This window comes from Dermacentor variabilis, chromosome 7 (genome assembly GCF_050947875.1).
Source record: "Dermacentor variabilis isolate Ectoservices chromosome 7, ASM5094787v1, whole genome shotgun sequence".
NCBI lineage: Eukaryota > Metazoa > Arthropoda > Arachnida > Ixodida > Ixodidae > Dermacentor > Dermacentor variabilis.
The window spans coordinates 160,108,327-160,131,837 of record NC_134574.1 but is presented as its reverse complement, the minus strand read 5'-3'; the positions used below and the strand labels follow the sequence as shown (position 1 = coordinate 160,131,837).

The 23,511-nt window shown below is 45.1% G+C and overlaps 2 protein-coding genes across 5 annotated transcripts in view; one reads left to right on the top strand and one right to left on the bottom strand.

Annotated features, from left to right (window-relative positions):
• LOC142588304 (serine/threonine-protein phosphatase 4 regulatory subunit 3-like) overlaps window positions 1-3,139 on the bottom strand; it is a 48,963-nt gene extending 45,824 nt beyond the window's left edge. For 3 of the 4 annotated variants that reach the window (XM_075699893.1, XM_075699895.1, XM_075699896.1), the window contains exons 1-2: window positions 2,409-3,090; window positions 1,661-1,716 (exon numbers count right to left, since the gene is read on the bottom strand). In XM_075699893.1, the coding sequence (XP_075556008.1) occupies window positions 1,661-1,716; window positions 2,409-2,550 (198 nt within the window). In that variant the 5' untranslated portion in view covers window positions 2,551-3,090. Of the gene's footprint in view, window positions 1-1,660; window positions 1,717-2,408 lie in introns of all 4 variants that reach the window. The other variant, XM_075699894.1, reaches the window with a different exon arrangement.
• Window positions 3,140-3,919: 780 nt separating this feature from the next.
• Window positions 3,920-23,317, top strand: LOC142588303 (BRO1 domain-containing protein BROX-like). The gene is made up of 11 exons (XM_075699891.1): window positions 3,920-4,152; window positions 4,896-5,099; window positions 12,030-12,125; window positions 12,272-12,344; window positions 12,967-13,072; window positions 13,911-14,000; window positions 16,325-16,410; window positions 16,687-16,768; window positions 17,917-18,067; window positions 19,819-19,987; window positions 20,647-23,317. The coding sequence occupies exons 1-11, from the start codon at window positions 4,052-4,054 to the stop codon at window positions 20,749-20,751; spliced, it is 1,263 nt and encodes a 420-aa protein (XP_075556006.1). The 5' UTR covers window positions 3,920-4,051; the 3' UTR covers window positions 20,752-23,317.
• The last annotated feature ends 194 nt before the right edge of the window (window positions 23,318-23,511 follow it).

Below are 23,511 nucleotides of genomic sequence, written 5' to 3'. Positions count from 1 at the left end.
AAGAATTCAGTCGTAACGAAAGCATCTGAATTTCACACCTTTCCTTCAAAAGTTTTTATGTTGGCCTCACTGTCAGCTCTGTCAGGAAACCGTAGGCTTCCGCTTGGCTGCCAGAAACTAGCGTAAAATAATTTTGACAGCAGAACTTTAGATTTATGAAGAAATCCTACCACAGCAAATGCAAATCAGTTGGATGATGTTTCTTGCACCTCAAGCACAGTGCCTAGGCTTTTGCTGTCTTGCGTTTCCCCACAACCAAAACACACTGGTTGGCCAAGACCATACGTTCATACCACTAAACATACTTGAGGAATTTCATTAAAAAAATTACTATGCATCTTTCAAACTATGCCCAAGTTACAGAAATGAGTCTGAAAAGGCAGCACCTTTTCATTTTGGGCACCTAAACAAGTTGAAAGCCAATAATTCAGGACTGTTTACTGACGAATTGAGTGACAGTACGAACATCTTGTGCCCTTTCATGAGTTTCCTAGCTAACAAATTAGATGCGAGGGAACAGTGGAAAGAAGTAAGCACTTCTGTGGAATAGCAAACTGCACATACTGTATAAGCTGTGACCTGTTTATGTTCGCAGCTGAGCAAGCTCTGCACCTTGCAACTGTCGTAAAGAAAGAAGACAGTCTGCAGCCATTTCCTGACCACAAAAATGCAATGAAAACAGAGCAGCAGGTAATAAGCATAGGACTTATCACCATGAGATAACAGACCTGCAAAAACGAGCAGCATAGGTTTGGAAAGCCCCACCCCTGTTATCTACTCAGACAGCAGACACAACTATCGCAGCTCACAATGCGAGCACGACGGTGGCCATGGTAGTTATCAGCATGAGAGGCGGACTACATCACAAAAGCCTTCATCAACGTAAAGGAAGACAGCGGCGTCAAGCTGTCTGGCATCAAACCACGGTGAGAAGCAGAAAAAACTAAATGACTCTGCACTGCACACTGTTATGGACAGTACATATACTTGCCACAGTAGTTCAAACATGTTCCCAGATTGCAACAAAAGTGCTCAGTTCAGGGCATAAAGCTATTTAGTCACTTATGCAATGAACAACACGGCTGAACTAAGTGTACAGCAGAGTTGACGGACACACAAATTCGAGCCCATTGATACGTCGCTTGTGATCAACACATTTGGAAATTACAAACCAGAGCACAAAACACAACAATAATAGGCATCAAATTCAGTTTACCAACATATATTCCACAGCTACGGAGTTGATATTAATGCAGGTATTATTAAAGGAAATGATGCCAAATATATCTGCCTGTTATTAAAAGGCTCCAAGTGATAGCGATGATACGAAAAAATCATTTAGCTCAATCAATGTAGGTGTTTAATGTGATTACTATTGGCTGATAAGTTTGCAGATACACACGCGGGGTCAACAAGAACGTCAACACGAGAAAAAAAAAAAAAAATGGCGACACTGACCAATGTGCTCGGTGCAAAGGACTAGGTCGTTACTCACACAGTTTGACTACAATGGGAGAAGAACAAATTTAATGCACGAAGAGGTTACCGTGGTGTTTCTGCCCAGTTATAAGAAAACGTAATTACGTGTGTATGTTTAAATATGGAGCTCCCTTTTGTGTAGGAGTCGTATTCGAACACGTTGCGTCATGCAAGGTCTTACCTGTTGCTTCTGGTAGGCGGTGTCCTGCTGTATTTTTGATTCCAAGAGTAACGAGCCTTCAAAGAAAAAAAAAAAAGAGAACAGAGAGCGAATTAAGCATCTGAGAGAAGCATCGCACACGACATCTTGCGGCTGTCAAGCGACGCGGTAGGGGAAGGCAGATTTTGTTTGCTGAAGCAAAGGCATTAGCTGAAAAGTCAGAATTTCCGCACCCCTGACGCGCCAAGACTCAAGTAGTTCGAAAATCGCACCAGCGACGTTTGGCATGCTCCACGGGCTGGACGAATCGATAAGTAAAAATGGGAAAGATGGGGCGCTCAAGAGCAAAAAAAGAAAAATTGAAATCGCAGTCGTCCAGCTCCATCGTGCAGAACAGAGGGACACACAGGTGAGGGTAGAAACAAACAAGACACGGGCTGGCAGGTAGCCGCGCACAATAATAATGAAAAAAAAGTTTAGGAAAGAGGCCTTCAACGACGTTATTTTAATCCTCTCGCGAACGCAAACTTTGCTGGTGCGGAGAGAGAGGCTGCACACCAACTCCAAGAATGTAAACAATAGGGAAGCCTCATTTTTAGGCGGTCTCGGACTCGACCGCCGTTGCCGTCTCGATGGGACAGGTCAGGACAAGGTTCGCGAGGAGCATCGCGGAAACACGGTTCGAACATACAGGTCGACGCGCGAGTGACGTTTGGCCGAAGCACACCGCGGGGTCACAGAGCAAGGGAAGGAGGGGGGGTTTACTCACCGTCCGACTCGGCCCGCACGAGAAGGGACATAGCCTTGAGCCGCTCAACGTACGAAGACGACACATGGCCCGTGCCGCGGTCATCCCACTGGCGATCGGCGTTCAAGGCGTACAATTTGACGCGTCTTCTCGTATCCGCCATACTCGTCGTCGGTCGAACGACGTCGGGCGCTGCTTCTCCGCTCTTCGCTTGACTGTCGCGCCGCCGATCACATCCCGGTCGCTGGGCTCCTGCGGGACCGACCACGGCTCAGCACACAGCCCGACGCAGGCCTCTGGGTCTCGCCACTTTGGCACGACACGACGCGGAAGCACAATACCCGCCGGTCCGTCCGGCCGCTCCGCCGACGGGGATACAGGCCGCCAGGCGAAAATTTAAATTGTTTTAGGGTTAAGTAGGCACAGCTTTTAGGCTTAACACGTATCTCGGAAAGATGCCACTGTGCTAGCCTGGATTTAGGCTTCGAAAGAGTAACAAAACCACGGCGAAAAATGCATCGAAATATTGCACGGCGCGGCTGACGGCTTTTCCGAGACACACGTCGGCGCACGCGATCCGGATAAAGTTCACGAAGCCAAACAATTGCCGATGAATGCGTCCACAGGGTCCGGTGACGAGGAAAAAACTTACCAATCGCTCACCTCACCTACTGGGTGAATACAACGCCATTTTGAAATTGCCAAAGCACTACGGGGTCTTCTATTGTGAAGCCAGGGCGCGGCGCGAAATTTAAAGTCGTTGACGTCACGCAAGCGCTACAACAGCTGATTCATTTCTTCCGAGGTTCACACGCACGTTTTGTTGTTTACATACTTCGCATACGTCTTGAAACTGAACTTGGTGACAGTTTTGCTTACCCTTAGGTATAAATTTTGGATCGTAAGATTTTTGGAAAAGTTTGAAGAGTCTTACGATAAAAGACTACAAAATGAGAGTGGCAAAATGGTGCTCCCTGATGTATCCAGCGAAGCGAGGCTACGTCAAGCGTCCGCCAAATAAAGTGAAATCAATAATTTATTTCAAGAATTGTTTGTTGCACGGTGTGTCGGAAACTGCTATTGTACAATAGCAAACGTAAACGCCAAGCGCAAATGTACTATGCAGGTAGACAGCGAACGTTTGCGAGACAAACTGCGCCAAAAGAAGTTTTGCGTTTGATGGTGTTTCCTTTTCGAACAGGAAGGAAATAAGTGTATAGTTATTACTGCCGATTGAATTCAATTCATTTTTGAGGTCCCGTCACACGCAATCGTGAAATTCCATAGCATCGCACTAGGTCAAGCACTACAGCTGACCGTAAAAGCATTGAATGGAAATGGAAGGACGGAAAGATTCCGTAGCACCCAAGCACCGCCGCTAGGGAGCGTCAATGTACTACTATTTTTTTTAACATTTTCACAGTACCCCAAAAAGCTTTTGCAGAGTGGGTATTTATTTGCTGATAATTAATAACAAAATTAGTTTTTCTTAAATGATAAACTAGAAGATTTACTTTTTTTTTCTTACGACAGACGAGCCATGACGCGCTTGTCGGTCGGCTTGTTTTGGTTTGTGCTGTGCAGTTGTGGGCTGGTAATACTTCGTGCGTGTGAATTGTGTAAATCTCATATCTTTAGCGCCCAGCACATATTCTGGAACCACCATGGCCTTCTGGTTTCACCGAAACCCTTTAAAAGCCACCGGCATTGTCAACTTTGACCTCAAAATGCTTGCCATGGACAGCCAAGCACTGAAGCTCTGCAGGTTAGCTCGCCCAGCTGTGCATCCGGTGCTTTACAGCGCTCAACCGTAATCGAAACACCGTAATCGCAAATGAGCTTGAAATACACGCGCTTTCATTCTGGAAAGTATTGTCATCGAGGCGAAATAACACGAATTCCAATGCCATAGCTGCACGAAGCAAGCACTTCGGTACCTCAGTATCGACAAATGACGCAAGCGCGTTAGTCTTGATACTGCGTAAACTAGCCTTTCGCGATCCTGAATTAGCGAGAGATACTGCTCATTTTTCAGCTTAGAAAGAGCCGATATTAGCAGTAAAGTAAAAATGAACTTCCGATCGCGGAACTCGCTTGCATTGACAACGGCTCGGTCAACTTCTCAACCGTAAAAACCCGCATGTTCTCTGTGCCCAGCTTGTTGTCGCCGTCAGTGTCTGATAAACATATCTTCAATCTTACGCGACTGTCCAGGTAATCGATTGGCAATTACATAATTTGCAGTGTAGTTTTGCACATATCGCCACTTTCGCTTGCTCGCGAGTTGTCTGGCAAAACCGCATTCTGTTTGAAGATAATGAGCAGCTTGGAGGTGTTGTTTGGAGAGTAACAGTCGCAGAGCTTTTCCGAAAACATTAGCACTTTGTGGTGAGAAGTATTTAAAATTCAGTTTGCACTGCTGGCCAGCTGAAGAAGTGCTTTGTTAACGTGATCCCACCTTACCGTTTAATGCTTGACTGGCAATTGTGCATTGCTGCCCGATTACAGTGACCTGCGTCTGGCGAGAAACCACCTCCTCGACTTGCTGACAGACCCTATGAATGACATCGGCACAATTGAAACGGCCCTGAACACTTACCTGGCACTTTTTGCTGGCATGATCCTGGCCCCTGACGAAAAGGGAGGGGAGAGCAAGCTGAGGAACACCACAAGGTTTCGCTGGACCCAGACCATGCTGGGACAAACACCACTGTGAGTTTTGATATTTCAGTAAAGTATGGGGGATTTTGCATAATTTCCTTTACTTATGCTATCTGCTTTTTACTTTGTGTAAGAAACTGTCTGATGTTGGACATCACATAAATTGTTGCTGTTCCTTCGTGTATTTTAATGCAATTAGTATTCTTTGGGAACTTTACTCAGTTTGCAGTGTGTCCATCTGCTCATTTGTGTCCAACCCCTCTAACGCCAACTTTGGTCATTGGGTAGTTCATGGTATAATGGGTAGAGCATCGAACTGCGGCAGACCAACTTGGGTCACTGGGTCAGTCTCCAATGACAAAAAAACAAAAAAAACCCTTTGGAATTTCTTCGGTGCTGGATGGAATTGAACTGGCATCACATAAATTCTGACACGTGCCACACACGAATTTCGTAACGGCACCACTAGATGGCGCAGCATGTCTGGAAGGAAGCACAAGAAAGGAGCCCGGCTGCAGTACGTCTCATGCATGTTGCGTTTCGGCACTGTCAATACCTCGTGTCGCTCATCATCATCATCATCAGCCTGGTTACGCCCACTGCAGGGCAAAGGCCTCTCCCATACATTGTGTCGCTACATTGCTTCAATGCTAATTGCATTAATGTTGACAGTCATCCTGAGATGGTTTCTGCGGAAATTTTGTCCTGTATATATCTATTATACAGTTGGCATAACTGGACTACATGGAGGTATTAAAAATTGCGTTGCGTTCTACAACGTCCAAATTTAAATATGTCTGACATGTATGGGTACGATTTGCAATGTTTGAACATAGTTGAATTAAGAGGTGGGTCAAATGAATTAATGAGTGTATTCGGGTTAAAAAAAATGAATTAGAAGAAGTGATAACCACAGTAACAAATATCATTCACATGTCCTTTATGAATCAGGTGTTATGTATGAGCTTTGCACTAATGTTCATGTTATGTCATTGCTATTCATTACTGTTTGTATTGCACCCAAGTCATGTTGAGTACTTACTGTTCAGATAACATTATTATGGACATTTTACTTTGAAAGGCTGAATGGCAAGAAGTTTCTTTTTTTATGTTTATAAGCTTCAACAAGTTAGCAGATCAATATTCCGACTGAACTCAGAAAAAGGCACATAGTTAATACTGTTACGCATGAAGAAAACGAAGACCAGTGAACGTGCTTGCGGTCCCAAGTGGAAGAAGGAAGAAGAGAACGACGCTCAGTTGATAAACCAGCTGACCGCTCTTGCGCTCACCTTCGCGACCTAAAGTAAACGGTCCCCTTCATCCGTCAGGGTTATAAACGGTCTCCTTCGCGCGTAACAAAGTGGTGGAGGTGCTGGGTATCGCTCACAACAACGGAACCATCACTGCCGCAGCTTCGTCGAAGCCGTCGACTTGCCGGCCTCCCGCCATCAGCCGTGACCATCTTCGACATGCCAGAAGAAGGAGCCACTCCGAGGGCAGCGCCTAGCAGTCCGCTGCCATACTACCGAGTTCCACCCACCTTCGGAGGCAAAGCGGGGGAAGATGCCGACGAGTGGCTCGTCCACTACAAACGAGTGAGCAAATCCAACGGGTGGGATGCAACCGCTCAGCTCACCAACGTGGTGTTCTCCCTGACCGATACCGCCCTCGTGTGGTATGAGAACCACGAGGACGCGCTTACGACGTGGGACCATTTTGTTGACGAGTTAAAGGCGTGTTTTGGGGACTCAGTCGCCAAAAAAAAGCGTGCGGAGCAGACACTGTCGCAACGGGCGCAGCTACCAGGTGAGACATGCACAACATACATCGAAGAAGTGTTAAAGCTGTGCAAGGTGGTCAATGCTCGCATGTCGGAAGAAGATAGAGTTGGGCATTTGCTGAAAGGAGTGGCTGAGGATGTGTACAATTTTCTAATTGGAAAGGAGAGCCTCAGTTCTGTGTCCGATGTCATACGGCACTGCAGAACTTTTGAAACGCTAAAGATGCGTCGGATTGCGCCAAAGTTTGGTCGGTTGGCAAACGTTACGACGGTTGCCAGTGTGGACACGAGTCCTTGCCTCGACCTTCCTTCGACCATCCGACAGATTGTTCGCGAGGAACTTTCCCGCCGCGAAGGGTTGTCGCATTCCACTGGTGACCACCATGGCGTGTACACGTCACGTGAGGCTATGACGGCGCCACATTCGGCCCCTTGGCAACCGATGGTTACCGCAGCGGCCGTGGAGTACAGCGCAGCCCCACAGTCGAGGATGACAACACGCCCGCCGACTCCGCGCTATGACCAACGCACTCAGCGCACGCCTTCTCGACGCCCGATGTATCATCGTGACACTCGCCACGAACCAACCCACTACACGCGGGAAAATGATAATATCCGCTTCACCGACGAACGACCAAGGTTTAGACCTCTCCCGGTGTGTTATTCCTGTGGTGTCCCGGGTCATATATCGCGGTTTTGCAACCAGCGTATAACCACGTGGTATGGCCAGCCGTCAGAGTTTTTTCGGCCCTCCGAACGGCCACACGGTGCCCCGTGGCCAGCACACGTATCGTCTGGCGACGAGTATTGGCCGAGCAGCTCCCGGAATCGCTCCCCAGCATCTGACAGAAGTTTGACACCCCCACCGCAACGTCGTGCTCCCCGTTCTCCCTCACCGCTGCGTCGCACCGCGTCCCCTTCGTCACCGGAAAACTAGCTAGCGCGGCCGATGGAGGTGAGGTCGCTGGAGACGTGCTACTGACAGAAATACCTCCTGTGTTGATGCTGAAAAACAAAGTGCGCGTGCTTGTAGATAATGTCCCTGTGATGGCTCTGGTGGACACAGGCGCAACAATTTCGGTCATGAGTGTCTCGTTTAAACACGTGTTAGGGCGAAAGGTTTTGTTTAAATGGGACGAAGATTCAAAGTTCTGTGGAGTGAGTGGTGAGCCGTTGCGACCTATTGGTGTGTGTAGTGCTGACGTATTTTTGGGAGGCCATGTTATTACGACAGAGTTCGTAATTATTCCTCGGTCGACCCATGATATTATTCTCGGCATGGACTTCTTACGGGAGTGTGGTGCTACTGTCGACTGCCGCACCGGAAAAGTATTCTTAAGTGGTAGGATTCCATCAGGACTCCTGGAGAACCCTGTAGATCGCGAAACTACACTGTGTGTTTGTGGTGATACGGTCATACCTGCATCATCTACCGTTTGCGTTCCCGTTGTCTGTTGCGGCGCCGATTCCGACTGCTTCGAAGCTACCGTAGAACCGATGCACTTTAACTGTATGAAGAAGAATGTTTTGGTTCCACATTGTGTGGTGTCGATCAAAGGCGGACGCACTGGCTTATGGACCGTAAACTGTTCTAAGGAGCCCGTTATACTATCTGACGGCATGAAATTAGCCTTCGCCAGGGAACACGCGTCCTTATCAGTGACTCAACTTCCAGATGTGTCGGAAGAACCTGACGGCCACAGTTCGGAAACGGCCCTTTTGTCGATGGTCAATAAATCGCTCAGCACGAGTGAACGCCGAACGTTAGTGGGTGTGCTTTCGAAGCACGTTTCGGTATTCGACTTTGCGCAGAAGGACAAAATACCTGCAATCCCTGCGTCTCGAACGCGCCATACCATCAACACGGGTTCGGCAAATCCGATTAGACAAAAGCCATATCGTGTTTCACCATCAGAGCGCCAGATTATCAACGAACAAGTGCACGAAATGATGAAAAAGGGAGTCGTACAAGAGTCAGCAAGTCCGTGGGCAGCTCCAGTGATTCTTGTTAAAAAAAAAGATGGATCTTGGAGATTTTGCGTCGACTATCGCCGTTTGAATGCTGTAACAAAAAAGGACGTGTACCCACTCCCACGTATTGATGACGCAATAGACTGCCTTCATTCCGCCTCTTACTTTTCCTCAGTAGATTTACGATCCGGCTATTGGCAAATTCCGATGCATCCTGACGACAAGGAGAAGACTGCCTTTGTAACCCCTGACGGGCTCTTCGAATTTAATGTGATGCCATTTGGATTGTGCAACGCTCCGGCAACTTTCGAGAGATTTATGGACACTGTATTGCGGGGCTTGAAGTGGAACATCTGCATGTGCTATCTCGACGACGTCGTCATCTTTGGCCGCACCTTCAGCGAACACAACTCGCGTCTGGATATTGTCCTGAACTGCATCAGAAACGCTGGTCTAGTTTTAAACTCTAAGAAATGCCACTTCGGAGACCGCCAAACCCTTGTGCTTGGGCACCTCGTCGACAAGGATGGCATCCGCCCTGATCCCCAGAAAACAGCAGCCGTTGAAGCGTTCAGTGCACCGCGCTGTGTCAAGGAGCTCCGTAGTTTTCTGGGGCTTTGTTCCTATTTCCGCCGATTTATTCCTAAATTCGCCGACGTTGCGCATCCGCTGACATGCCTGCTACGAAAGGACACCCCCTTTGAGTGGACTCCGGAGTGCGACTCTTCTTTTCGTCAGTTGAAGTTCCTGCTGACGTCACGACCGGTTCTTCAACACTTCAGTCCTTCAGCTCCGACAGAACTCCATACGGATGCCAGTGGCATAGGTATTGGTGCCGTCCTAGTTCAACGCTGCGGTGACCGCGAACACGTGATCGCATATGCAAGCCGCTCATTAAGTAGGCCCGAGCAGAATTACACTGTGACGGAACAAGAATGCCTCGCGGTAATATTTGCGGTTCAGCGGTTTCGTTCTTACCTGTATGGACGCCCCTTTACAGTGGTCACCGACCACCACTCGTTGTGTTGGCTTGTGAATCTTCGTGACCCTTGTGGCCGCCTTGCGCGCTGGGCGCTCCGACTGCAAGAATACAGCTTCACCGTCTCTTATAAGAGTGGTCGACGACACGCTGATGCGGACTGTCTCTCGCGTATGCCACTTAGTACTACGGACTGTGACGCCGATGACTTCGATCACCTCGTGGCTTCTGTGTCGCCGCGTTTTCCAGACTTCGACTGCTTCAAAACCGAACAGCGAAAAGACGACAAATTAACACCGCTCTTCACCGCTACGACCGCCTCGACGACAGCAAACCATTTCTGTGTACGTGATGGACTCCTCTATAAGAAGAACTTTTCCAGCACTGGCGCACGTTTTCTCCTAGTGGTGCCGGAGAGCCTTCGCACAGCAATTCTGCGTGCTATGCACGACGACCCTACGTCTGGCCATCTGGGTTCGGCGAGGACGCTTTACCGGATTCAGGAACGCTTTTATTGGCCTGGAATGCGACAATCTGTTGAGACGTATGTGGCCAGCTGCGTGCAGTGTCAGCGCCACAAACGGCCATCTACTGCTCCGGCAGGTCTTCTGCAGCCGATCCCGCCTCCAAGCACGCCTTTCCAACAAGTGGGCATTGACTTCGTAGGCCCATTTCCCAAATCAGCCAAGGGAAACCGCTGGATAGTTGTTTGCGTCGACTACCTCACACGCTACTGCGAGACGGCGGCCGTGCCCTCCGCAACTGCCACTGACGTTTCAACATTCCTGCTGCAATATGTGATCCTGCGACATGGTCCGCCCCGCGTGATCATCAGCGACCGTGGACGACAATTCACAGCGGACGTCGTAGAGGAGCTGCTTCGTTTGTGTGATTCCCACTTTCGTCACTCGACACCATACCATCCACAGACGAATGGGCTTACGGAGCGTACCAACCGAACTATTGTAAACATGCTATCTATGTACGTTTCATCCGACCACAAGAACTGGGATGACGTACTGCCTTTTATCACGTACGCATTCAACACCGCCAAGCACGAGACCACCGGCTATAGCCCTTTCTTCCTGCTGTACGCACGGCCACCCCGGTACACAATCGACACTGTTTTCCCCTTCTGCAGTCACGAAAATTCCACTGTCGCCGAGACTCTCTGCCTCGCCGAAGAAGCTCGTCGTATTGCTCGTTTGCGCACTTTGGCATCGCAGGACAGATCAAAAGTACGCTACGACATTCGCCACCGTCCGGTAACCTATCGCCCTGGTGATTTAGTCTGGCTGTGGACTCCAGTACGGAAACGCGGGTTATGCCAAAAGCTTTTGGCCACCTACGATGGACCGTTTGTGATTATTAGCAGACTCACGGAAGTCACGTATAACATAGCTCGCCTCACGGCGAGTGGTAGACGAGCTGCCAAGACACAAGTGGTCCATGTCGCCCGCTTGAAATTGTTCACGTCAAGACACATGGATTGACTCGCCCGGCGGGCTTCGTCTGCGACGAGAGGAATGTTACGCATGAAGAAAACGAAGACCAGTGAACGTGCTTGCGGTCCCGAGTGGAAGAAGGAAGAAGAGAACGACGCTCAGTTGATAAACCAGCTGACCGCTCTTGCGCTCACCTTCGCGACCTAAAGTAAACGGTCCCCTTCATCCGTCAGGGTTATAAACGGTCTCCTTCGCGCGTAACAATACCAAGGTGTACACAAGTTATTCTTATTGGGATATGCAACATAGTGAATGTCTTGTTACATTAGCTATAGCCACGCTTAGTGTACAGTTTTGGTGCACCCATGCCAGTGAATACGTGCGAGTTTCTCTTTGGGTTGTGTATTTGCTTTTTGTGTGTACAACACTTGTATTTACCATCTTTGTCAGACTAATCGAAGCCCTTTTTGTATTTTATGAGTAAAAGTATCTCCGATAAAATGGATTTGAGAGGCTCAATTTCTTGTTAGTTACAATGACTTTCAAATCCTTTCATTTTCTTTTTTTTTTGTAGTATTTCAATTAAACGTAAAAGTAATTTCCCCTGTGCTTCCTCTGTCTTCGTTATTGGTTTGTGCATGTAGTTGTAATTAATTTTTCTCATTCTTTTCTTGTGTGACAACTACACCTCTCTGTAATGGTCTCAGGGCTAAGAGGATAATTGAAGTGAATGAATAAATAAGTGACTATGTTTGATGCAATTTCGGATTGCTGTATGTTCATGTTGTCTCCTTCCTGTGCAGTGTGCAGTCGGATGCAGTCTTTGAGCTGGTCTCAATCTGTCAGAATGTGGGGATTTGGCACATGAAGCATGCGTCGTCCATTGCTGCCAAGGAGGAGTAAGCCTGCCTTTCCAGTACCAATCTCCGAGTGTCACAAGCTGAATATTCAGCTGCTGCATAAATGTTTACCTAGTTCAGATGCAGGAGTTATAATGGAATTTTCTGGTGTTGACAAGCTGAGACATCAGATGCACTTGTTCCAGCATCAACATGGATGAAGCAAAGGATGTCCACAAGTGTCTCAGGAAAGCTGCTGGCTACTTCAGTGCAATGAAGGTGACTGCAGCTTTGCTTCTAAGCTATAACAAAGGTTCTATTCTGTGCTAGTATAACTCCAGACAAGGCGTAAGTCGTCGTTCCAGGCTTTCGTGCACTTACAGTCCATAGTAAAGTGCAGTGTAGAAGTGTGTCATATGCCATCAGCATTTGCTGCATTTCTCTTCCACTGCTTGCACAAAGGACTCTAGGTTGTGTAACATTGAGCCAGATAGAAAATGCTATGACTTGACGTCTTCATGTGCCAGATCTGTTTTTTCTCGATTCTTGAAGTTTCATATTACACAGTCAACTGAGCAGAGCAACTTTCATCGAACAACTCCATAAGCTGTGGTTAAAACAATAGTATTTCTGAACAGCAACCTCAGCCGATCATATCAGAAGCATGTAAAATACAGCTGAAGCTGCTTGTCCTTGAAGCTGCTTGTCTTGTACAAATCTGCTGACGGGCAGAAGCATTTAGCATTTTTTAATGTTATAGCACTTGCAAAAAATTTTGTGAAAAATTTTCAAAAGAACAAAGTGTAAAAAAACAAAAATGTGGATGTGGAGATAGCTATACAAAGTCTGCTTGAGTAGTAGTGGCCTTTGCTCGAATACGTGCCATTATTGTTTGGACCAGGACAAGTATGTAGGACAACTGAGGCAGCAACCAGTGCCAGGATCAGATCTGGACTCGCGAGTTTCAACTGCCTACATCAACCAGTGCACCGCTGAAGCACAGGAAGGTATCGTGTGCATGTTCCACAAGTACTTATTTGTGAATGGTTTTTGGGCTCCCTTTTTATTTGCAGTTACTTTGCTTCCAATGCACCATCATGCTGTGAATGATTAAAGGAATACAAATAAGGGTGCGCATCAGTACAATTCACTCCCAGAACCACCCCTGAGCTTGGGATACTCGTGTTATATAAACATTCCTGCAGTCTTCTCCTTCTCATCTTTTTCTTTCTGCACAAGCATGCTTCAACATTGGCAGTATATGAATAATTATGAAAGCCAACGTGACTGATTACTGCACACTATGCTTGTTTAGTTAGCAAGCGAATGTTTAATGCAATTTATATGGCCTATAAAACTACGAGCCTTACTTTGTGTTATTGTCTAATACTTTGCTAACACTATCAACGCTTCGCCTTTTGGATGAGGCTGCAACTTTTTCGACAGACAGACACTGTTCTAGAATTATTACTATACACTTATTGTGTCTTCATCTATATTTTAAAGATGAATACGTGCAGGAGTGATTGTAGTAGTTTTAACAATGCAAGTAGCAACTGTTTACTATCATTAGTATTTCTTGCTTGTGAAGCTGTGAATGTCATGGTTGGACACGAGTTCCATAAAATGTTTTGAGCTAGTTTTGTGGGGAACTTCGTCTTGCAAAGCAGTAGGTTTTGTTTCCTTCTTAGTGTATAATGTGTATGTACAGTGATATGGGCAGTGTGCATGTTTAAAGCTAACCGTGTTTGCTGTTATCAACCTTAGTTCCTAGCATGAATAGTGCTGGTTCTTTGGTTTGGTATTAGGACTAGTTATGACACCTTTATAATTCTACTATTGCAGTGACCATTGGCCGAGCCATTGAGATGAAGCATGCCCCAGGACTCATCTCTGCTCTTGCCCATGAGACATCAAAGATGTACACTTCAGCAGGTGAGGCTGAAGCCATAATAAATAAAACTCACTATCCTGTTGAAAGTGCTGCCGGGAGGCTTGTTTGTTTTGATCGGGCTGTATGGCCGATCAATTTTGTTTAATGGCACTGGTTGAGCACCGGTTAGTTGGTCAAGTTGACAGAACTCTGTGACAATATGTGCGAACATACAAAGCGCATTATCATTAGTATTACTATTGGTAGTGCTCGTACATGCGAAAGCTGCAGTAGTGCATTAAGATTATTAGAAAGTTTAGAATACTGCTATAACATCCAACGCCCAAAATTGGCTGCCGTGTTAAAAACAGTTGAGATGATCAGAAACTGTGGCATATGGTGCTGAATGAGGCTGTGATAAGTATGCAAGGTACACAGCACTGCCGTTGTTCGCTGGATTGTTGTGCTGAATGCATTGCAGTACTGGCTCATCAAGTCTCAGTGCTATGGGTCTATTAATCGGAAGGGGTGTGCACAGATGCACAGTGATGACATAGACTGTGCCACAACGGTGACGTATTGCAATTGGTTTGTTTTCATTCTGGTGCCATATTGCTTGTTGATCACTAGTGTTCAGAAAACCTGGACAGGAACATTACTAAAATCTGGACAGACAAGACAAAAAAAAAAAAAAAAATCTGGACACGTTCAGGGACGGTGTATGCAGCACCAAAATAAGTTCAGTTTGTTGTTTTTATTAGCATCGGACTGTTTATTATGCTTAGTCCACCAAAACACATGTTGCATTATTCTTTACCATTGAAAAAAATTTGTCAAGAACATCTCAAGTGGCTGCTTCGTCAAATTGTCTTTTCTCCTTTAAGGTATTCTTAAAGTCGGCAGGGTGACTAGAGGCCCACTTATACACAGACAAAAAGTAAAAACCTGCAGTGCTCATTTTACATTTATGTGGCAATCACCATTTACTGTTTTTGACGAATGCAATCACCCATTGTAGCACTTCCTCGCATGTTTTTCCTGAGCAGAACCATCCAACTTTTCTGCTACAGAATATAAGGTTTCAAGCTCTGCCTTTACGTCAATCCCTGCTGTTTCCAGCCTCGCAGTTGAACTCTGTGTGAATCCAGATTTATCAATGGTTCTCAAAGTCGCACAAGTGCCTCTGCACGTGTCAAGCGCTTATCGTGCTCTGAGGGAAGGAGCCAAAAAGTGTGTAAGCAACCCAAACAGATGTTGCTTTTGTCTCTCACACGGGCTCACTGTATGCAACCTTGCAGGATTCGATAGCCAGCCCCATCGATCGCTCTTGAATGACATCACACCCTCATATAGCAGGTCTCCGCGCAGCATACACTCCAGTATGCAGAATACACAAAGCATTGTGTGCCAAAATGCAATAGTCTGATAGTTTAATGGTAAACCTCTTACGCACCCTGATGTAGGCCCTCTTACGCACCCTGATGTAGGCAAGTGCCTGGAATGAAAATGAAACTATCTAGTTGCGATAAGGTCAGTCTTTCAGTTACACATGATGCATATGAAATAAAAGTGGTGCTTTCACAGTTGTTGCAAATTTGAAGAAATGATAGACAGCACAAGTGGTTTGGATGCTGTGGCACAGAGGCAGAGCAAACCACTATTGCTCCTTGCCAGGCTAAATGTTACCTGTTGTTGAATGCGATGAGCAAAATCCCAACTCTATTGATCACTTTCTGGAGATCTGTCCCGCTGGCTTAGCCAATCAGTGTCCGTTGAAAGTGATATCTCTAGAAGGGTGATCAGGCGAGAATGCGGCCCCTGTTCCGTTCATGATAGCTGCTCATTTTTGTTAGTGAACTGATAGTAATGTTAGAAACTGTGGCGCTTGTACCTCAGCGTTGTGTACATAGGCGTGTTCTTACCCAATTCGACACATAGCTCCATTGTATGGTGCCAAGTGATTGGCTGATCAACATTGATGTACTGCTATGAAATGATTGGAAAGGTACTTTGCTTATGCTGCATCGTAATTGCTACACTTAAATAAAGAATTCGTGAGGCTCATGGCTATTCCTAGAAGTCACGCGACTAGCAGTTCCTGTGCATTAATGCACCTGTAATCTGACAAGCAAGCACCATCAGAGGACTTCAGTGCGACAAGTGTTGTGCAGTTCATGGTAGTGATACTGATTTTGCTGGTGACACACAAGCTCCAGTGGTGTTCATTGTAAAGGGCAGTAAATAATTACTAGCGGTATGTTAGTACAGCGTTAGGGAACTGTGCTATCAACATCATTAATTCACTATCCCTTGGAGCTTGGACAGTTTCAGAAGACGCAATCACTGTTTCTCCTGCCATGACACAGTAGTCTTGCTTTTCATGCAGCGGATTCCCTTGCCAGTCTTGAAGCATCCAAGTTTGGACGTTGGAGGAAATTTCTCATTCTCAAGGCCGTCTTCTATCTCTCCTATGTAAGTTGCAAATGTCTAATCTCACCACTCGTGGATGGGGACAGAAAAAGTATATTCATGATGCGAACATGTGATACAGGCTTAGGTTTTACGTGTTTCTATTTTGTCCGGCTAATTTCTTCTGCTGTGATTTTCCACCCATCTCTGCTTTGTTATCTGGTATAAGTAGTCTTGTGTGTTAAACGTACCGAGCAACTTTCTGTGAAGCCTGCAGCAGGCGACATGTTTCTTGTTACAGACTAAAAGGTGCATGCATTGAATGCTTTCGTCTCACAGGCCTACTGCTACGCGGGAGAAAACTTGTTGGCACAGGAGAAGTGCGGAGATGCAATCAGAGCCTTGCAGGAAAGCCACAAGTGTAAGAAGCTGGGATTTATTACACTAACCGTGCCGCTTCCTCTCTCTCTCTGCTTCATGCCTCTTCAGGTGCCTGCAGTCCAGTGAGACAGCAAAGCTACCCCTTTCTCTTTCCTCTAGTTTCTCTCAGATTTTCCTGTTTTCTATAAATTGGTACAATTCATTCATATTTATTCATCGTCACATACATAATGTGATTAATGTCTATGCAAATGCCTTTTGGGTCTGTCTTCTATTAGACTCCAGGCTTCAGGCTGTATAGCTTGCTTTTATTTAATGTTGCTGTAGACCAAATTTAACTCTGTCAGTTGTTGCTGCCCCGTTTGTACCTAGCATGTCCTCATTGACTGGTGGGGTTAATTGTTCTAAAGCAATACCTGGGTGCCATGAGAGAGGCACCATAGTAGAGTGCTGAAGATTAATTTTAATTGCCTGGGGCTTTGTAAAGTTCCTTTATGCATAGTATTTTATAACTTTATGTTCTAATCTTGCACCACACCTAGTCTTGAGGCTTACAATGCACATGCCAATCCCATACCATCCTGCAGTAGTAACAGACAAACAGCGTTGCATAAGAAATTTAGAAAAATGCAAAAATTGCCACAGGGCAGCTCGATTATTTTTGTCAAGGGCTCTGGTTCAGTCTTTTTGCTACAATATATGCATTTGAGAGTATTTAGTGCAAAAGAAGAGGGACGACCAATTTGAAATGTATGTATATGAATGAAAAAGCAGTTAAATGGAATGCATTGCAAGGTTACAAATGTGTGAAAAATTTTAGCATAACAAAGTGAGTGGTTTAACTGGAAGAACAAATTATACCTGGCTTCCTGGTTCGTGTAACTCATGGCAGATTTAGAGAGGCAATAACGACATGTGCACATCCACTGTGTACTGGGTTACGCAGCCACCACGGATAACATCCAACTGGCCCAGCTTGCTGTCATCCTGTGTTGGACGTCAACATTGTGCCCCAAAAGTAAAATAGCAAATTTTGTGTTCAGCATTAACATTGCACTACAAAAATAAGACATCACGAAGTGATGTTTCACTTCTGTGGCACAATGTTAACATCTAATGCAGTACCATAGCAAGAATTATGCACTAAGCAGGAAAACTCATGGCTCTGCTCTGAATGCCACTACACAGGCTACCAGGATGCCCTGCAGATCTGCAGACAGTACAGTACCATGAAGGGGCCTGGCTCTGCAGCAAAGATCGACCAGCACCTCTTCTTTCGCAAGCTCGCGCCCCTGGTGAAGCGGACCCTTGAGAAATGCGAGCGAGAAAATGGCTTCATGTGAGCATCCAGTCATCTAGATTTTTCTCAAACTGTTATGGCTAAGGAGCCTAGGACGTGTCTCTGTGCGTGTCATGTCAGGCGAAGTACTAGCCAGGCATATCATCACAGAAAGGTTGTCTTTATTATCCTCTTCTGTGCTTCATGCAAAGCGATGTTGTGTTGAGACAATGTTGCCCAGATATGAGGGTGTGTTCTTTCTTTGGCTGCACCAAATTTTTAAAAATTGCCTCTGGCAGATAGCACAATTGTAACCCCTGATTTAAATTACTCGATGAGGCGGCCATTACTTTTGTGAGAGATCAAAACACTTAATTTAATAATTAACATAATTGCACTAATTCACTTTTGCAATTAGATACATTACAGCACACATTTCAATCTATGAATTATGGCTGGTGAGTTAGCAAGGTGTGTCCACTTGGAACGAACTCTCGTGACTGCACCAGTTTCAAGATATTAATTTTCGAAGTGTCCAACAAAATGCCTTCACGTTCCAGTTATCTTTTTTAGGAGAGTCGATACACCTTGCGACTTGACTAGCTACAATTCATAGATTGAAATATGTGCAGTGAAATGATTAATAAGAAAGTTAATTCGTGTAATTATGTTCATTATCAGTTAAGCATTCTGACTTGTTGTAGAAGTAATGGTTGCGTTATCTGCTGCAGGCAATTCTTAAAAATTAGGTGCAGCTAGAAAAAAACACCCTGTACAAGAAGTTCTACATTTAAGAGTTCTTTAATTGTGCCAAAATTGTTTTGTGTGCTCTTAATACCATCTGCATGTTTAAAAAAAAAGACATTCTTATTGGCTGTTTGGAATAGCTAAAAGAGTAAACAGTGACATGGTTAAAAGACAAAATGTTATATGGAATCAAAAGGAAGTCAACTACTTGTCTTGCCATTTTCCTTTTTAACCCACCTTTAATTTTGTTTGTTTCTTAGGTAGAATTGGCCTTGAGTGAAATGAACAGTGCTTTAATACATTTCGTCTTGGTTCCCACTTCGTTGACAGGGTAGCAATAGCAAGACTTTTATTTTACTGACAGTTTGAAGATATGGGAGAGCAAAGTAATGGTGTCAGTCACCTTACTAAGCAGTTTCTCTTGTTCACCTGAAGTATCCCTATGCAGTGATCAGTAATAATAGTTGTTCAGGTTAAGCAGCTACTTGCACAATATACAAACACTCGCATCGGGTCAAGAAAACTGCATCTGCAGCCAGAAGCATTCCAACTTATTTCATCGATATAAGATTAGTGAAAGCTCATCGTTAGCTGAATGGCTGTGGCATTCCGCTGCTAAGTGCAAGGTTGCTGGTGCATTTGTAAAGAGGAAAGGGGCACAGGGATTGTACCCAGAGTGCCCGTTTGCCCACCGACCCGCATTCACAATCTCTGGGGTCATGGAGGTGCTATAGGGAGCCACACTCTAGCAGGGATACAATACTAGAATGTCCATGCACTTTGATTCAAGTGTGCATTAGTGTATCTCAGATTGTAAATCCTGGGTAATGTTGTTTTGTGATGGTAAACCCCAAATCACACAAATGATGACTGATCTACACCAAAACATTATTGGAAATTTGACATGAGTTCAGCACATAGCTCCCGTCATGGTCAGTTAGCATGCATGTTAGAAAAAAAAAATTTGTATACTACAATACCGCGTATAGCTATTGCACAGCACCTTGCCTCTGAATTAGCCAGGCAGTGGAATAAGGTGTGTCGCTGTACAAATGTTTCTGTAGATTCCACCAAAAGGTGCCCAAGGATGCACCAGAACTGGAATTGCGGGCCACGTATGGCCTTGTGAGCCCTGAGGAGTTCCAGATGCCCGCTCACGACAAGGCCTGGACTCCAGTTGTCTACGCTGCTTTTTATGTACAGCCCAGCAGCGCTCCCGACCCTGCAAACTCGGCAAGTCTCTCAGTTCACTCTATAAGCAAGAAAAGACTCCTTGGCCTCCATAATTGCATGCATTGCTTGGAACTTAGCTATCTAGTAAACATACAGTAGAAGCGGCTGCTGTAGCTGTCCAGTATGATTATGCAGGCAGATATGTTTAATATAGCAACACTGCAGGGGCAAGCCGCATTTAAATGCTGTTGCCGGCAGACCTTTCTCTACATATAAGCAGCTTTCATTGTTAAAACATACTTTGTAGCTTTCTTTTTTTTACAGCAGTAATCTGGAAAAAAATGTTTGGTTAGCTTTACAAATTATTTAAAAGTACTTCAAAAACAGCAACACAACCATCTGTCTTTAAAAGATGCCACCTAGGATGCTGATTCTTCTGGTGTATGTAATTGGTAATTACTGCTAAAGCAACAAAGGAAAACCACCTACTTACACCACCGATAATCATTCGGACATCTAAGTTCTCATGTTCTTTTGCACATGACACCCAGTTTTTCGTCACAGGCACAATAAGAAGTGCTTTAAGATGTATGTAATGCATTGGTTATTACAACTGCAAACGTGACACCCAGAAGTGTTATGTGCATGCAAGTCGTGTGATGGCTGTTTGAAAGCCATTAATGAACAGCCCTTTCCTTTTCCACTGATGTTAACTACAGAAGGCAGCTGTCAAGGCCGAAGGTGATCTCCCAGCAGTGCAAGAGAAGACTGCTTCCCACTCCACTGCGGACCCAAAAACAGAAAGCGGGTGTATCTTGCAGTGAAGCCGGCTTCCTGGGTCCCAAGGGCCAATGCCCAGCAGTGCATTGCTTGGCTTTGTACATATAAAATAGAGATCTTTAATATATGCACATTTCTGTAAATGGGCACTTAAGCAGAGGTCCTATTAAATGCAAGCGTATACACTATCCTCCTGGACAGCTCAATCGGCGTAATTGGTGTGGTGCATTCAGAGCACTTTGGCATCTTTTTCTTACCTCTCACAAACTTCTCCTTCCTTTAATATGAGTGATTTCTAAGAAATCAAGCAATATGAAACGCTAGGTAGAACAAATATATGAGGACCTCAATCTAGTTCTACTTAAAGGGGCCATGACACCAAATTGCCAAGCTTGAATTATGCATTGCACGTTAATCCAAATATGTCCTACAGCAAGCTGGTAAAATTTGAATTTGAAATTTTTTTATAAAGCATTTGAACTATACGACTGCCTAGCAACACTGGCAGCTAACAAAATGAAGAGTGTTTTGCATGGGCAATGTGTGTGGTATATGAATGGTTTTGCTTTTGAATGTATGTCATGCCGGTAAGCCCAAGATAGTTTCTGCAGGCGTTCTCCAGTTGGTACTACATATCTTTATCAAGCGAGTTAAATAATTGCGGGTGCAATGTGACAGTGACGTGCTTGCTGTGCCATCAGGTGCCGAAGCATGTGGATCAAGTCTGGCATGGTGCACACAGGGTTTCGGAATGCTTCAGAGCAGACGTAGTGGTCACCCCACACTTCTTGACGTCACAGAAGCAACGCGAAAATGTGGGAGGGTACGCTCTGCATGCGGCTAGGGCTGAAGGTGCACGCGGGGTCCAGCCACATACAGCTGTTCTCGAGCACTTTCCATCCTGTAGAGAGGCTAATTGCAGCTACGTTGCTTCGGGGTGAATAAGGCAACCAACAGCGTCAGCTCTAACAATATTTATTGCTGTGAGCAATAAGCAGCACTTAAAGAGGAAAGGTCCGCACTGTTAAATAGGTTTGCCTCATTACGCGTGATAGTAAGGTACACGTCCAAGGTTGGGGAGCCAGAGAGAGAACGTCTCCACTGGGGATGCTCTTTTAACGTTTTTAACTTTGTGAGGGGATTGTCCTCCTCACATATTGAATACTTTTCTCACGAGTCTGGGTGAGGAAAGGGTGCATAGCGAGTGTGACAGGGAAAGTGGGAGAAGGCGTAGTGCGCCTTTTCTGTGCCGGCCCACTGGGTCTCGATGCGTCCGCAATGTGAAGTTTCGTTGATATGAGTACGCAAGAGGTAATGGGCGTACATGCTCCCAACAAATTGCAGTCACTGTCAATCAGAGGGACTTAGAGGCAGCTATTTCAAACTGAAATTTTTGGTTAAAATGTGTGCTGAGAAGAGCCCGGTTTTTTTGTTGGTATAACCATACTGGCCCCCTTTACTCTCAGTCACAATGACAAACTAGGGACAGTTGGACGACCAAGTCATGGCCCCTTTAAGGGAAATTATTGCTTCATTTAATGTATAAATTTTTGCTGTGTATCTAAGTTGGTGCAATTAATACCACAATTCAGAATTTGTAGCTCACATAGGAGGGTAACAGCTTTTGATATGGGATTGATGCAGAGCCAACTAATTCATTATTTAACATGAAAAGAGTTGGGTGTGCTGCTCGCAGAGTATACGAGACATTTTTCCAAGCTTGTATGCAGTTGAGATTTTAACTTCTTTTTTTTTTTTTACACTTTTGCTCTTACTGTTAGGCTGTGATTAAACATGATCATGCAGAATCTTCATACTATTTCTACAAGATTACTCAAGAGTTTTTTTCTTCCTTGTCTTTGTGCCTTGTTTAATGTCCCGGTGTGTGCACTGTATAATTATGGGCCCAAAGGATGTATGTGCGTTCAGACGGGCATAATGTTTGCAGTTTGGCAAAGTATGCTGGCATTTTTGCATAGAATAAATGTATACTGTAAAGCACGATTAACCCTAAAATATTTTCAGTCAAGTTAACCTGTAATGCTGATTAGGTTGCCAGATAAAAGCTAACATGTGCTTTCATGACCAATGATGATACATATTTTACTTTGCCTGGTTGTGTTGCAGCAGATGGAAGTGATCCGTACTGTAAATATGCCCTGCCAATCTGACTATATGCCGTATTTTATGCACTAGCTCTTCTGCAACTTGCCTTTTGGTGTTGTGAAAAGTTGTGGTGTTGTGAAAAATTGTGCATGTCTCGGCTTTCAGAGTTTACAACTTTTCATGTGTGCTTTTAGCTGTGAGATATGCCTGTTCGAACCATCACATCTTAGCTTAGTGAAGCACACTACTTTGTTGGGTTTTAATCCACTGTTAGAAAAGTTAGTGTTAGGAGACATCAAGACTTCTTTTTATCTAAGGAGGGTTCCCTTCATGTTTGGATAAAGAAATTCTGAGCGCTTCTCAAGAGCCACTGAGGGCTGCTATCGCACTGGGCTTAAGAGCCGTTTGCAGCATGTGTTTTGTGTAAATGTGCATGCTATGCAGACGCTATTTTTGTACATTGTGGCAGGCAATAAAAGGTGCTTTACCGCTTGTACCATAGAATGCCTGGAAGTAATGTTTGTTTAGTCTCTTGATATTTGCATCTGTTTCAAGTAGACAAGTTGCTGCACGAATGCACAAAGATGTAAATTACACATAAAATAACAAAACGGTGCATTTTCATTTTGTTGTTTCATTCAGTTCATTTGCTTTTGTTTTCAAAGTATTTATGAAAGGTTCTGGTTTAAAAGCTGTCT